Raw genomic sequence first — 17,237 nt, 5'->3', positions numbered from 1 at the left:
GTACTTTTTTTTTTTTTTTTTTGAAAAAAAGGATGAAAATGATCCAATGACTCTTTATGAAGGACCAAAATGATCCTAAGTATACTAAACGACCATTTTGGTCTCTCAAGTTTTTAAAAATGATTCAAAATCATTCTATGGTGGGACAATTTTAGTTCCTCTTTAAGGAATTGAGAGATCAAAATGATCCTTTAATATTGTTGGAGACTATTTTGACCTTTCATAAATAATCAATGAACTATTTTTGTCATTTTCTCTTTATTATAGGACACACATTTTTTAGCACATTTATACGAAATTCTTCTGTATGTTTAGCTAACTTATACATATATCTTTTGTCCTCATTAGTATCTAATATATTATATAAATCATTAAAAGCTAAAATTTTGCATTACATATTGTTTTCTTAAACTCCTTACGGGCATCTTTATATCTTACCAAATTATCATAATTTTTATATGTAAACCAATTTTTATAACATTCTTATTTTTTATTTTTTTCTGCACATTTTGATTCTAACACCAACTATTTTTACTATTAGGAGCTTTTCCCTTTGATACTTTAAGCATCTTTTGCAACATTCTTAATATCAATAGCTATATTTTCTCATATATTATTAGTTTTTTCATGCACAAATATAATCTTAAGATCTAGAATCTTACTCTTAAAAATTTTTTCCCCAATCTAATCCTAGAATAATGATTTACTTTATATTTTATTTTATGTCCCTTCATCTTAAAGTTCAAAACTAATAAGAGATGCTGGGTACATAAACTTTCACTCAGAATAACTTTAGAATCTTTGCAATCTAAATGATCTTTTTTTTCTTATAAAAAATAATCAATTTGAGTTGCCTTATCCATTCTTATAAGTGATGCGATGCTAATTTCTTTTCTTAAATAAAGTATTAGTAATTATAAAGTCATAAATTAAAAAAAATTTAATATGATCTTACCACCTTCATTAATCGCTCCAAACTCATAGCCAGCATGAATGCTTATAAAATAATCTACCTCTCTATCAATATGTCCTTTTAAATCTCATTCTATAAAAACTCTTTTTTCAAGATATATCTTTTGTATTAATTCTAAGTCATTCAAAAATTTTAATTTTGAACACATATCCAAACCTAATGTGTAATATAACCATTAATAATAGTAATAATCTTAGCATCAACAACAATCTTTAAAGTTATAATTTTATCTTCAATTATATTAATTTTTACGGCATTATCCTTCAAACTCTTATCTATAATCATACCTACACTATTTCTAGTACGACTCATACTAGAATATTATAGCTTAAATTCTAAACTTTCAATTTCCTTATCATTCTCTCCAACCCATTTAGTTTCCTGAATGTAAAGAATATTTGTCTTCCTATGAATTGTAATATTTATTAATTCCATTAATTTGTCAGTAAGGAAACTTATATTACAAGTTTCTATCCTAATTTTAGTTTTATGGAATAGTTATTTTGCCCACGTGCGTTCATGATGTGGGAACTCTTGCCTATTTAACACTGCACTAGGGCGCCGATGCAGTGACCCTTGCAGAGTTGTCGCTATATTTAGGTCATGCAACGTGTCACTTCTAGGGAACGCCCTAACATTATCACAATATATTAAATTATTCATGTCATTATTATTTGATAAGTTTTACGCAGACTGTTGAGTATTTAATGTAACCCTCCCTTTTCTTATCCAGGGCATAGGACCTGGTAATGACAGTATTAATTTTTTATTATGAAATATTTCATTTTATTTATTTATTTTATAATTATTATTATTTAATTTAATAAATTAATTAAGAGGGTGTGTTTATATTCTTGCACAATTCTTAATTTTTGAATGTCTTAAAATGTTAGTCGTCCTCGTGTTTGCGTCCAAATTTTTTGTTTAGCCTGCATAGACAACCTAATCAATATGAGTGTTGTTTTTAGATATTTTTGACATTCTAAATGTATTGAGATGATCCATTTTGTTAACAAGAAACAATCATCCAACTTTCGCATTACATTATGTTAGTAGTCTGCTTTTTCATTGTGATCTATGATGCACCGATACTTCTCAATGAGTTATGTAGTGTCTGATACGTATTTGACACGACATATATTAGACATGCCTTCGATGCGTATTGGACATGCCGAAGATGTGTCTGATTATTGACATCCGTGTCTGGCACATCACTTAAATATTTAATGAATTTCTTATATTTAAAATTTTATTTATGAAGAAATAAAGCATAAATTTTATTTCCTCTTAACAATCTCAAATCACTTGCCCGCACTCAATATCTTATTCCCCGAACATGCCATTTTCATTTAGATATGTAGATTGCAGCTATGGTTTCACAACAATACTCGATGTCATCGCAACATCGACATCCAACATCGTCACAACATCAATGTTTCAAATATCATTTGAATTCAAAGTTTAATTATAACAATTTCTACACCTACAATCACGCCCCCTGCGTTGTCTCGACATCTCATCTTTGGACCAACATCAACTCAACTTAGATTACTGACATTGTCTCAACATCGATGATCAATGTTGTTGGCGTATATTTTCGTTTCGAGCCTTAATCAGTTTCAATAGAGCCCAGCTGCCCTGTTGGACTCGTGCTGGATCAACTCGATCTAGCATCGTCGAACTAAAATTAACTCAAATTGAACCCGAATTTAATCAAATTAAATTTAAATCAATCGAATTAACCCAAAATCAAACCCAATCGAGCCTTGTTGAATCAAATTTGACGCAATTCATTAACTCAATCAGACCCAATCGGACTCAAACGACCCAAATTGGTATGAGTCGAGTCCAATTTCGAATCAATTTTAACCAAAATCAATCAATTTGACTTTTTGGTATTTCCTAATCATTTTTCTTTATTAGGAAATTTGATCCCATGGTTAGGATTCAAAGATTGAATGGCAAAAGTAGCATCTCGTCTGATTTTTGCGGTTGTAGCAGGATATCATGGCAGAAGATCGCCTTGAGCAGAGGGATCTCTCATTTTGAGTGTAGAGGGAGTAGTAGGCAAAGAGCAGGGTCAATTTTTCGACCTTATGCGCTTCATGCGTCCAAACCGAGAGTAGCAAGAGAAGGTGGAGGCAGAAGTCTTCTACGTGCTTCGTGCGGTCGACTTCGTCCAGATCTCGAGCGTTTGCTTGCTTTCTTGCTGCGTGCGGTCCTTCCAACTGAGAGAGAGCATGAGCAAGAAGGCGAGTCGAGTAGCCTCATGCGTGCTTCTAGTCTTAGTGTGCGGCTCTTGTAGGCATACGGTAAAGGCCCTGTCCACGTGTGACCTAGTTGAACAAGAGGACGGGACGGTCATTCGAAGCCTCTCATCAATTCCAAGGGAGCCGAGCAAAGATTGAGGCCTCCATTTGTCTCCATCTTTGAAGGTCAGTGCTTCTTTTCCTTCTTCCTTCGACTCCGGCGAACTCAGGACGGCAGAATCGACATCCTAAGCGCTCCAAACAGCCCAGACCACACTTGGGGACATCGTGACAGCAAACCCAAGCTTCTTCCTCTTCCATTCAGCAAAAATAGTGACATCGGTGAGGTGTTGGTGACAAACTAGCAGCTCGGAGCATTTTGGACAACGGCCGCGACGTTTGGAACACTTGGACAGTGGTTCACCTCCTTCCACCGTTTTCTCGCCTTTGCAAGGCGAGTGGAGTGGTTGGCGCCGTGATAACCCGACGTGGTAAAATCTCTCAAAACTTAACAAACTTAGGTCTCCAAGCCCTTTGTTTGTGTATGACGCTCCCCATGTCGTAGGTCCTTAGAAAACCTCGCATTTAAATTTCAAAAGTAAGTAGTTTTAGTATATAGATAATTGTTATATGGATTTTCGAATAACAGTGAAAGTCTTTAAAGATGTATCTAATTTTGTCATAAGTACCATTGATTTTATGCAGAAGGAAGGTTACGAGGTAAATGATTAGAAATTTATTGTATGCAATTTAATTAAATTATAAATTATAGAAATTATAGAATTGGAGAGGTGATTGTAGGTAACTTACAAGCGTAGAGTAAGAAATAGAGAATTGGAGGAGGCAGCTTGTCAGGAAGATAAATTATGTAAATTCTAATTTACAAATGCAAAAATAAATACTTCTAGATAGATATATGATATCACTTGCTTTAACTGAATTGTTGAATGCATTATGAAGATACAAATAATGAAAATGAGTATACTTCCAAGTTTTCATGTATGATTGACCACTTGCATATATGTATTATTGATGTTTAAAATAAGATTTATGATGATTAGTTTAATATTTTTCTATTTGATCATAAATTGAAAGGAGTTTATTAAATTTTATGATGCCAACACATCCTGTTATGTCAGCATTAAGTGACAGATTTTAATGGAATTTTGTACATGGCGAGTCTAAGTATAAATTATGAATATGTGAAGTATATGAAATATCAATTTAAAGTAAAGTTTGACTATAAAATGATGTATAACTTATAATTGCAGGTGGGGCAAAATGATTCCCATGTATGACACTGCATTGTAAGTGGGGCAAAAAGGGCCCCAAAAACATAATATATCTGCATAACAGGTGGGGCAAAAAAAACTTCTAAAGAGGCAAAAAGGACCTCGATATAATTCAATTGCGATAATGCTAGATTTACCTGGGTTCCATTAAATATTCTTATAAAAGTTATCCAAATCTTTAAATAATAAAATGATATTCAGTATATACTTTAGAAGAAGTAAAGATTGATACCAAAGGTAAATTTTATGTTATTTTATAAATAACGTCAAGTTTATTTTATTTATGTTTTTAATGTTGTGAATTTTATAATAATGCAAGTTATTTGCTATTGTAATTTCATAACTTATTGAGTCTTATAGCTCACCTATTAGTTCATATTAACTGTTATTACAGGTAAAGAAACGGAAAGGTCATTGCAGAATAAGTTGCAATGTTATTTCATTGTATATGCTTGTGTTTAGCTCTGTTTGTAAGTATACAGCTTAGGTATGTAGACAGTTCGTTGGTTACTATTTGAGATTTTTATTAATGGCTCTGTAAGTATGTATTTGATGTAATTTGGAATTATTAGATAGTTCAATTTATGTAGTAAATGAAATGTTATTGGATGTTTTATATCGAATTCCAAATAATGAAAAGTATCATTTGATAGATGTGGAAAAAATATTATGTTTATGCATGTGAGACTCTACAATACTGTTAAAGGGAATTGTGGGGTGTTACAAGTATTCTGCATAGCCTTCATGGTTAGATATCTTGACCTCAAGCCAAGTCGTAAGTCCTATCCTTTAAATAAAAACACCCTTGCCTACTCTTCATATACATTTAAGACTGGACTACATTGTTTTAAAAGCGTTTAGATGGGTTAGCTAGTAGCTCTTTCCGGGCAGAATTATAAATCCAGAAGTCAGACTGACTATGTCTCATGTGACGTATAGTTTATAAGTCCCTTTGCACTCCATTAGGATTAGGTTCGAGACATTGCCCCTTAGTATTCCTTACCTTAATTCTAGGGTCTGAGGCAGTTGTTGATCTCAATCACTTCATTAGCCCTCACCTTCCGGACATTTCCTCCACCTTTTGTTGAAATATAAGCCCCAACATTCTAAATGAAAATGATCAACTTAAAAAAAAAATTGATTCTAAATCATAAAAGCCAACATAAGATAGTTTGAGTACTTCTGAGTTTCCCTCAGAATCAAGTACTCTACGGTTCATTTCTTTGGCTCTCATTCCAAAAATCAAATCAAAGTTTGATCTCCTCCTTTTGAAATTCCTAAAGAGCAAATCTTTAAACAACAATTTCATAAATTTCAAAATGAAACAGATAATCAATATTTTGATGCTTTTTAAAAAAAAATCATTAGTCTAATCAAAAGTTTTCTCAAATAATAAATATTTGAGATTTAATTAATTATATGAGCTTGCCCCATAGGGGCATCTGTACCCCAGAATAAAATAAATCACTTCAACCAAATAGTATCTCTTATGGGGCATCTGTATGCCAGAATAAAATAAATTACATTAAACCAAATAGTGAATACAGAAAAATCTATGTTTAAAATTCAAATTTTAAATTTTGTTATTGAGTCCATAGGGAAATGATATTTTTGACCTTTGGGATAATATATCATTTTTCTATGTTGTGCTCGATCACAAAATATGTAATCCATTGAGGAAGACAAAATTTCTCCAACAAATGTCTGACTCTTGATAACATTATTGTCTCTCCTCTCGACACTTGGAACACAATACCATCATCAAACTCTTGAAATCCTAATATTTATAATTTTAAGCACAAAATCCTAGTTAAATGATTTATTATTTCTCAATTATTATTAATATTTATCTTACTCAATTTCTTTAAATTAATTTGAAGATATAAAATTTATATGTTAGGTCGGCCCAGGAGGGGCCGGCTGGACCGGTCCTCTTCTACTCCAGGCAGAACAGGAGGGGGGGGGGAGAGGAATCATGTTGGGCCCAAGCATGAGTAAAAGCTAGTATTGGAGGGAAATTTTGAATGGGAATGGCTATTTTGGTATTTTGTAATTCTCCTTTGTGTTTAATTAGGTGCTTAGGAGGGAATTAGGGATTATCTTGAATTGGAATGTAATTTGAGATCTAGGGTTTGCGCTTGGGCTCTAGGCTATGGCTAGAGATTTGGAGGGTTATTTCTTCCCCCGAATTAGAGAAACTTGTATCTTTCTTTACTTTCTCGTTATTTGATTGAATAGGAGTTTGCTTGTGTTTCCTCTCCAAAAATCTGAATTTTTGCTTGGTTTCCGGCTGGTTTCTTCTTGAAAACAGCAAATTTCTGGCAGTTTTCCCCCAATTTTTGTTAGGTTTGCTTGCGAACTCAAGTATCACCCTTAAGGTTACTAGCGAACTCGAGTATTTCTTATCAAATTGGTATCAGAGCGTTGTCTTGGGACCTTTGGAGGCTAAAATCCTGAAATTTCAGCAAGGTATTTCCATCCGTAAGAAGATCTCTTCGTAAATCTTGGGAAGAAAAATGGCTGGAAGGAAGGTTGAGGTGTTGGAAGGAGAAATATGTCCATTGAAGACCGATTTTGAGGAAAAAACCGCTGAATTTCAGAACCAATTTGCTTCCATCCATGAAAAGATGGATGGGAGATTCGCCGCCTTGGAAGAGATGATGAAAAAGATGCTTGAAAGCAAACAAAATCCGGCAACATCAGAAACCATCTGCGACCATGGAGGGTGAAGAAATTCGAACCCGTTTAGGGGGAGGGAAAATCCAGAAGTGGAGGTCCTCGAGGGAGAAGATGGAATGCCTCCCCTAGAACCTCTTGCTAGGGAGGAGATGAGTATGGGATATGACCGATGAGGTGCTGATTTCGTCGGGAGAGTGGAAGAATTTCATCGCCGATGTGCTGATTTTGAAGGGAAAAGAGGGGAATACGATGAAGGGTTCTCGAGTATAATCGCCGGAGGGAAGATCATGACAGTTGGGGAGCACCTCCTTTTCGAGGAATAGGAGGTTATGGAGGATTCAGGGAAAACGGGGGAGACCCAAGGATGAGGAAGTTGAAAATGCTTGTTTTTTTGGGCGAAGACGGCCATGGTTGGATTTACAAGGTGGAACGATACTTTGCCGTTAATGGGCTGACGGAGGAGGAGAAGCTGACTGCGGCAGGATTATGTTTGGAAGGGAAGAAAATTGCTTGGTACCAATGGCGTGAAAGGAGGGAGCCCATTCGCTCTTGGAAGGAGTTCAAAGAAACCTTACTAGAACGTTTCTGAGCCGATATGGGAGGAGACTTCTATGAGCAATTCTTTGCCTTAACTCAGGAGGGGACCGTGGCCGACTACCGCGACTGGTTCGAGTACTTGGCCAGCAGATTAGATCATATCTCAGAGACAACTTTGGTGGGAAACTTTATGAAAGGGCTTAAATCAGAGATACGGGCAACAATTAGAGTTTTGAAGCCAAGGAACCTGGGGAAAGCCATGGAGCTGGCACAATTGGTGGAAGAACAAAGGAAGATGGAGAGAGTGGCTAGAAGCAGCTATTCATGGGGCTCACACCGAATGACTACCACCATTTTACCTTTGAAGGGATCAGTACCAAGGAGTCAGAAGGAAGTGCCTAAGGAGAAAATTGGAGAGGGAAACAAGGGAAACTTCAAAAGGCTAACTGAGAAGGAGATAAAAGAGAAGAGGGCCAAGGGGTTGTGTTTTAGGTGTGATAAGAAGTACATGCCAGGACATAGGTGCAAGAATCAAACTCTTCTGGTTCTCACCGTCTGTGATGACGATGAAGTTGAAGAGGGAGGTGGAAGTGGTTTAGAGACGGAGGAAGAAGAGAAGATGCATCTGGATGTGACAGAAGTCTCCCTGAACTCAGTAGTGGGATTCACTCCGAATCACACTATGAAAGTGAAGGGAGAGATAGCTGATAAGGAGGTAGTGGTGCTGATAGATAGACAGGAAACATGCAATTTCATTTCTATCCAAATAGTTGATCTGCTTGGAATGGAATTAGTGGACACGGGAGGATATGGAGTGATGATGGGAACGGGGAAGGTGGAGATGGGCAGAGGTGTATGTAAGAGAGTAGTATTGATGATTCAGGGGATCCAGGTGAGGGAGGACTTTCTTCCCTTGGAGTTGGGAAGCACTGATGTCATCTTGGAGATGAAATAGCTACAGTCTTTGGGAGATACCAAGGTAAATTGGGGAACATTGAAGATGGAGCTGGTGGTTAAGGGGAAGAAGAGGGTGATTTAGGGTGATACAGGGCTAACTAAGACTGGGGTATCTCTCAAGTCTATGATTAGGACCTTAGAAGAAGTGGGAGGAGGATACTTGGTGGAGATGCATCCCCTGGAAGTGGTCAGAATAGAGGAAGAGGGAAACATTTCCTCTTTAGTGTATCCACTCATACAACAGTTCAGCGAGGTTTTTCAACCTCCTCAGGGCTTGCCACCACATAGAGAGTTGGAGCATGCCATCACTTTGAAGGAAGGGGAGACACCTATTAGCATTTGTCCCTATCGCTATCCTCAGATTCAGAAGTTGAGATTGAAAAATTGATCCGGGAGATGTTGGAAGCTGGGATCATCAGTCCAAGTGTGAATCCTTTTTCCAATCTAGTCCTGGTCAAAAAGAAGGATGGAAGTTGGCGTTTCTGTGTGGAGTACAGAGCTCTGAATAAGGGGATAGTGTCAGATAAGTTTCCAATTCTGGTAAGTGATGAGCTCTTGGACGAGCTATATGGGGTAGTGATGTTTTCTAAGTTAGACTTAAAATTCGGGTACCACCAGATCCGAATGAGAGAGTCAGATGTTTCAAAGACAGCTTTCAGGACACATGAAGGGCATTATGAGTTTCTGGTAATGCCCTTTGGATTGATTAATGCTCCTACTACTTTTCAGTCTTTGATAAACAAGGCATTCAAGCAGTACCTCAGGAAGTTTGTCCTGGTATTCTTTGATGTCATTCTGGTATACAGCAAGACTGTGGAGGAGCATTTGGAACACCTGAGGGTGGTCTTGGGAGTACTTCAGGAGAATCAGTTGGGAGCTAACCTGAAAAAATGCAGCTTTGCTCACTTTAGTGTGGAGTATTTAGGACATGTGGTATCCCAAGGAGTGGCGGCGGACCAAACCAAAATCGAGGCAATGCATAAATGGCCGCTGCCTAGGAACATAAGGGAGTTGAGGGATTTCCTAGGATTGACTGGCTACTACATGAGGTATGTGAAGGGATATGGTACCATTGCATGGCCTTTAACTGAGCAGCTGAAGAAGGACAACTTTTCTTGGGGGGAGTCAGCTACTCAGGTCTTCGAGAGGTTGAAGAAAGCCATGACCACAGTTCCTGTCCTAGCTCTTCCAGACTTCAGCCGGGTCTTTGTAGTAGAGATCGACGCATTAGGGTATGGGTTAGGGGCCGTGTTGATGCAGAATCATAGGCCTATAGCATATTTCAGTCAAGTGCTATCAACAAGGGAAAGATTGAAGTCAGTGTACGAAAGGGAGCTAATGACCATTGTCTTGGCGATTTAGAAGTGGCGCCCCTATCTTTTGGGTCAACATTTCATTGTCAGGACAGATCAGAGAAGCTTGAAGTATCTTTTGGAGCAAAGGATGGTGACAAAGGAGCATCAGCGATGCCTATCCAAATTATTGGGCTATGATTTCGAGATTCAGTATAGGCCAGATTTGGAAAATAAAGCAACTGATGCTTTATCCAGATGTGTGGGGGAGGTCTAGGAGTTAGCTCTGTCAGTACCACTGATGGTAGACTGGGGAGCCATCAAAGAAGACGGTATGCTGAATGAAGAGTTGAGAAAGATCAAGGAGAATCAAATGACAAACAAGAGTAGCCACCCGAGTTACTATATGGAAGGGGGAGACTGTTATATCAAGGGAGGTTTATGATGCCTCGAACCTCCATACATATGCCTCACTTGCTACATGAGTTCCACGGCAGTGTAGTGGGAGGCCATTGAGGGGTTCAGAAGACATATTGAAGGCTGACATCTGAGCTTTACTGGAAAGGGATGCATAAAGATGTTGAAGAGATGGTAGCAAGGTGTGAAGTGTGCCAGAGGAACAAATATATGGCCATAGCTCCTGAAGGACTACTACAACCATTACAATTTCTAAATCGAGTTTGGGAGGAAGTGTCCATGGATTTCATAGACGGCCTTCCACGATCGGAAGGATTCACTGTCATCATGGTGATGGTTGACAGACTTAGTAAGTATGCTCATTTCATCCTCTTACAACACCCCTACACCGCGGTGTCAGTAGCAACAACATTTATCAGGGAGACTGTTAGACTACATGGGATCCCTGAGTCCATTGTGTCTGATCGAGACAAAGTGTTCCTCAGCTAATTTTGGAGGGAGATGTTTAGGTTGCAGGGCACGACTCTGAAAAGGGGCACCGCCTACCATCCTTAGACAGATGGGCAAACGAAGGTGGTGAACCGAAGTTTGGAGACCTATTTGAGGTGTATTGCTTCTGAAACACCAAGGATGTGGGCCAAGTGGTTACCGTGGGCCGATTATTGGTACAATATGTCATACCATTCGGCTTCGCAGATGATTCCTTTCAAAGTAATGTATGGAAGGGATCCCCCGCACCTAGTACACTATGGGAAGCGAAGTACACCAATTTCTTCAGTTTAAGAGTACTTGGAGAAAAGGGATAAGGTGTTGGAGGAGTTGAAGAAACATCTGTTGAGGGCACAATAAATTATGAAAAAACAGGCGGACTCACATAGGAGGGACATGCAGTTTGAGGTAGGAGAGAAGGTGTTCCTAAAACTATGCCCTTACAGACAGAGGACAATTGCTACGAGGAATGAGAAACTGGCACCAAGATACTTCGGCCCCTATGAGGTTCTGGATAGGATTGAGGCAGTGGCGTACCGACTGAAGTTACCTCCATCAGCTACCATACACCCAGTCTTCCATGTGTTTTAGTTGAGAAGAGCTCTAGGTGAGCATGCCATTAGTGCAAAGTTACCGTCTACATTAACGGAAGATTTGGAAGTAATGTTAGAACCATTGGAGCTGGTGGGAGTCAGATCAGACAAAGAAGGCAACAAAGAAGTGCTGATTAGATGGAGAAGCCTCCCCGATTTCGATGCTACTTGGGAGCCATTTCAAAGAATGAAAGATCAATTCTTTTCATTTCACCTTGAGGACAAGGTGAGTCTTTGAGAGGGGAGTAATGTTAGGCCGGTCGGCTGGACCGGTCCAGCTTGGACCGGTCCTCTTCTACTCCATGCGGAACAGGAAGGGGGGCCGGAACCCATGGTGGGCCCAAGCATGAGTTTAAAGCTAGTATTAATTGGAGGGAAATTTTGAATGGGAAGGGCTGTTTTGGTATCTTGTAATTTTCCTTTGTGGTTAATTAGGTGCTTAGGAGGGAATTAGGGATTATCCTGAATTTGAATGTAATTTGAGATCTAGGGTTTCTGCTTGGGCTTTAGGCTACGGCTAGAGATTTGGAGGGTTGTTTCTTCCCCTCGAGTTGGAGAAACTTGTATCTTTCTTTGCTTTCTCGCTATTTGATTGAATAGGAGTTTGCTTGTGTTTCCTCTCCAAAAATCTGAATTTCTGCTTGGTTTTTGGCTGGTTTCTTCTTGAAAACAGCAGATTTCTTTCTGTTTTCCCCCAATTTTGGTTAGGTTTGCTTGCAAACTCAAGTATTACCCTTAGGGTTACTTGCGAACTCGAGTATTTCCGATCATTATATTGAGTATTACCCATGCCTCTATCTTAAAGTTTTAACAATTGACGTGCCTGTGTCTATTTGTGCATCACAGGGAAAGACCTACCCTTTGTGGAGTTGTGCATTACATCAGTGGTGTTAAGCTACATGTTTTCATATTATTCATATTAGGAATATCCAACACATGTGGTTCTTTCCATTCATATTGATTTAAATCAATCAAATTGTTTTTGTTGCGATATTTAGATTTAAGTACACCACATTCATGCTCTTCTAAAGTAATTGCTAATTATGCTGATTCTCATTTTGTGACCCCTGGAAATAGCGTCTACATCAGCAGTTGGGTTTCTTCCTAATATAATATTCAAAAGAACTATCATGAAGATCTTACATACTTTTTTTCTTGGCCTACTGTAGATTATTACTGGTTCTGAAGATGGCACTGCGAGGGTATGGGGTAAGCATACTCTTTTGTGTGCACTTCTTATTGATAAATTTTTGTTTTACTTTAGAAGGATGAAGTTGTGTATGTCTTTGAGAATCTAACTAATATGTGATACTTGGTTAGTTATTTACTTCATCATAAAGATGCCATTTTTGAGAATGTTCACAACCAAATACCATATTAGTTGCTATGTAGTATATATTCTAAACTGATTGAGATAAGTATAGAAATTATGAGCAGATTTCATCTCCATTTAATGAGTATCATAGACTCATGAATCAGTAATTGCAGCATTTGAGTTCTGAATTAGAGTTCATTTTGTTTATAATTGCCCTAGATTACTCGATCTGTTTGACTCTATGATCTATGTTGTATAGGATTTCAAACTTGAAACGATAAAATGTTTTCTGCTGATGTTTGTAGAACTAAGTGCAGTGGAATATACCCGTTCTCAGTTGCATGACTTCTGAATTGAATTGACGGCAGCCTTTTAACTGCTTTTTCCCAGGCCTTATCTTCATGCAATCATTTTAAATACATGCTTATTTATTTTCTTCGAAGAGCTGTTGGCTCTTCGCTATCTGTTAAAAAATTCATTTGTCTTGAAAATACAGTTGTATTCATGCTTTTACAGACTACCATAAATGTATTTCTTTTGTTTCAAATCTTATAATGCATCCATAACCACATGCATGTAGACTGCAGAAGCGGAAGATGTGCTCAAGTTATATATCCTGAGAAGTGCAGCAAGTTGAAGGAATCTTCCTGGATCAGTTCCGTTGCACTTGATAATAGTGAAAGTTGGTTGGTAATTTCTTTTGCATCACTCTCTTAAAATGTTGCAATTAAGATCTTTAGTTTTTATAAACAAATGCTTTCGCACTGTTAACGACCTTCTTTTCTCTCTTTTCAACATATGAAATGATTATTATCATATCATTGACCGTGCTTGAATGGATTGGGCACTCTTTGGGAAAAACTTTAGGAATTCTGGTAGGCCGGATTTGAGCATTCACACTGCCAAAAAAATGTCATTGACGGAAAAATTTGTGCACCAAATTATTTGAATATTTTCTTCCAGCTTGTCCCATATATATACAATCCTAGAAGTTGCATAATTGGAAGTATACAGATTTATGACTTAAAATTGAGCTATTACAATTAATTACAATAAAGTAGCACACACGAATTCGTGAGGTGACATCCTATGAGCACATGGATTAATGAAGTGGCACACAAGGAGCGAATCTAGCCATAATATTGGGAGGGTAAGCATATTTGTTGATATCTCCCCTTAAACATATGTTGGTTAGTCAAGAAGCATAAATTTGCTTACAAGAAACTTATGTCTTTGCTTGGTCAATGCCTTTGTAAATATGTTTGAGATCTAAAGGTTTGTAGAGATATGAGGAAAGAGATGATATGAGTATTAGGAGCTTCTTGAATTGAGTGACTATCAACTTTAATATGCATGAAACTCTCATGCTATATCAATTGGTAGTTATTTGGATGACACTTAGGGTCTGTTGAGACCGCCTTCTCACTGTTTTGCTTTTTTAAATAGCAATCATAATTTCGTTTGGCTACTATTTGTTTGTTGTTTTCTTCTCACTTTTCAAAAAAAAAAATTGGTGGAAAGTTATTTTTTTGCAATCAAGGTATCAAAGTTACTTTCCCTACAACTATACAACAAACTTTATAAAATATAGTAGTCATTCCAAATAGACCCTTACATAGTCAACATGGAGAGTAAGATTTTCTTTAGGAAACATGAGTTTAGATAGTAGTCCACATACATATCATATTTAAAGAGAAAATAACTAGAATGATTCCCAATTAAAGGACTATTTTGGTCCCTCAAGTCATTAAAAAAGGAATCAAAATAGTCTAAAAAATAAAAAAAAGAATCAAAATAGTCTCATAGTGGGACAATTTTGGTTTCACTTTAAGGAGTTGAGGGACCAAAATGGTCATTTAATATAGTTGATGACTATTTTGATATTTCATAAAAAGTCAATGAATTATTTTGATTTTTTTCTCAATATTTAAACACTCTACACAAGGTTTTTTTTTACTCTTCTATGAGATCAAATAATCACCAAGGAATATGCACCATGTTGTGACGAATAGGCAAGTATCATGATGCCCGGCCTAATCTATATCAATTTATCCCACCAAATGAAGAGAACTATGTGGAAAGAATAAACCACAGCTCAGTGTTCTAGTAAGATATTGAATAATTCGATGAATGACAACCATATGTAAGTGATGCGAATTTTGCATAAATTGAATTGTTGTACTACAAAGGAAATATTTGGTCCAGTAATAGTCAATTTGTTTAGACTACCAACCAATTCTCTTTACATTGTGGGACTTGTGTGAAGATCACCTTTCTTCACTATGGCCCTTTGTGTTTGCTTCGAATGAAGTGTCCATATGGAAGATTTATTTTGAAAACCTATCGAAGTAATTAGATTTCATGTACATTTATGTTGCTTTAGGAATGCACTAAGTGAATTAGTTTATACTACCAATTTTAAGAAGTGAGGACCCCAAGATTCTTCATATAAAAGGTGATCTAAAGTTGTTGTAGATGATTAATTTGGGCCAAACATGTCCCATCCATAGCTTCGTTCCAACAATTATGTTTACTATAGTAATAGCTTATTTCCAACAATTAAGAGCAAGTGGCTTGCCATTACAACCTTGTGCATTTCAACCACAACATGCCTTTATGACCTACCATTACAACCACATGCACTACAACAACAACTTGCCTTTATCCCACTATGTGGGGTCTTTACTATATGAATCATTTTTCTTCTTTATGTCCTATTAAAAGTCAAATTCTCATTTAAATCTAAGAAAAAAATATTATTTTTAATACTTTCTAACCAAGTCTTTTTAGGTTTACTTTTATCTTTCTTAATATATGTCAGATCTAATACATCTACTCTCATCAGAAGGCCGGCAATTTATGTAATCAAATCATCTAAGACGACTCTCTCTAATCTTATCTGTCATTAGAGCTGCTCCAACTTTTTCATGTATATAATTGTTTCACATTCTATCTCTAAGTGTAAAGCCATTCATCCACCTAAGCATCTTTATCTCTACAACAATTATCTTATGTTTATGCTTCTCTTTTAATAGCCAACATTTTGTGCCATAAAGCATTGTAGCCTCACCACTATCTTAGAAATTTTTTCCTCAAGTTTGAGGGGTACTTTTCTATCACACAACAAGCCCGGTGCACTCCTCCACTTCAACCATTCAACTTGAATTCTACTAATAATATCCACACCTATTTCAACTTTGCTTTGAACAATAGAACCGAGATATTTAAAACGTGCATGCTTTTTAATGAATTGATTACCCAGTGTCACATTCCCACCATTAAATCTATTATCACTAAAATTATACTTCATGTATTCAATTTTAGATCTACTCAAACGAAACCTTTAAACTCTAAAGTTGACCTCCATAATTTAAGTTTTTCATCAATTCCCCGCATGCACAGAAAGTGAAAAAAAAAAAACATAATATTAGGATGCCTAGAAGGCTGTGCATCTAAATTGTGCAAGTATTTTAGATTTTTAGAGGGATATAAAAAAGTCATAGAATGATCACTGCTTGCTTTGAAGCAAGCTTGTCACTCATAGCGTTCTAAGATCTAATGATATATACATTCTATCTTTTCTGTTGGAATGACACATCATTGCATTAAAAGAAATTAATTATTTTTTTTTATAAATTTTAAGAGTTGTTGTAGTGTTTGAATAAGAGAGGAAAGTTTATTGAATTGAGAGAAACAAACTTGCTAAGGGTTTTACTTGGGACTTTGTAAAATTTATCTAATTGGGTAAGGTGAATTTAAGATGAAGGCTTCTAAAGTGGCTTGTGGTTAAACCACTTATACGCCAATTTAAGTCCATTTTAATGCTCAGGTGGATGAGTGGCTTTACCCTTAGAGATAGGATACGAAATGAGCATATACGTGAAAAGGTTGGAGTAGCTCCAGTAGAAGATAAGATTAGAGAGAGTCGCCTTAGATGTTTTGGTCACATAAAAAGGTGGCCTTCCGATGATCCGGTTAGGAGAGTAGAGGTACCTAAAAAGACTTGGTTAGAAAATATTAGGAATGACCTTTCTTTATTAGATTTAAACGAGAATTTGACTTTTAATAGGACACAATGGAGAAAAAGGATTCATGTAGCCGACCCCACGTAGTGGGATAAATGCTTGATGTTGTTGTTGTTGTAGTGATGAAAATTTAGAATGTGTTTAGATGATGAAATACCTCCTTAATTTGGTCAGATAAGTAGGCATTAACTTTGAGGCTGAAGGGAAGAGATTTTATATTTAATTTGAGTCAAATAGAAATGCTATGACTTTTTAGCCAAGTTTTAAGAGGTCAGACAAATAGAGATGATAATGAACCTATATCTTTGAAGTTAAAGAGTTATAGGATTTTCTATAGCTTTTGGGCTAAAGGAAGAATGGAGTGTAACACATAGCTTTTGAGTTAAGGGTTACAAGATTTCCTATAGCTTTTGCATTAT

General features: G+C 36.8%; 1 protein-coding gene across 3 annotated transcripts in view; it reads left to right on the top strand.

Moving 5' to 3' along the window:
- LOC110100342 (THO complex subunit 6) overlaps positions 1 to 17,237 on the top strand; it is a 90,799-nt gene that overhangs the window by 60,356 nt on the left and 13,206 nt on the right. For 2 of the 3 annotated variants that reach the window (XM_028696012.1, XM_020827792.2), the window contains 2 exons: positions 12,648 to 12,687; positions 13,374 to 13,483. In XM_028696012.1, the coding sequence (XP_028551845.1) occupies positions 12,648 to 12,687; positions 13,374 to 13,483 (150 nt within the window). The remainder of the gene's footprint in view (positions 1 to 12,647; positions 12,688 to 13,373; positions 13,484 to 17,237) is intronic. The other variant, XR_002303551.2, reaches the window with a different exon arrangement.

The sequence above is a fragment of the Dendrobium catenatum genome, unplaced genomic scaffold, assembly GCF_001605985.2.
Source record: "Dendrobium catenatum unplaced genomic scaffold, ASM160598v2 fragScaff_scaffold_72, whole genome shotgun sequence".
Taxonomy (NCBI): Eukaryota; Viridiplantae; Streptophyta; class Magnoliopsida; order Asparagales; family Orchidaceae; genus Dendrobium; species Dendrobium catenatum.
This window is presented reverse-complemented; position numbering and strand designations above follow the sequence as displayed.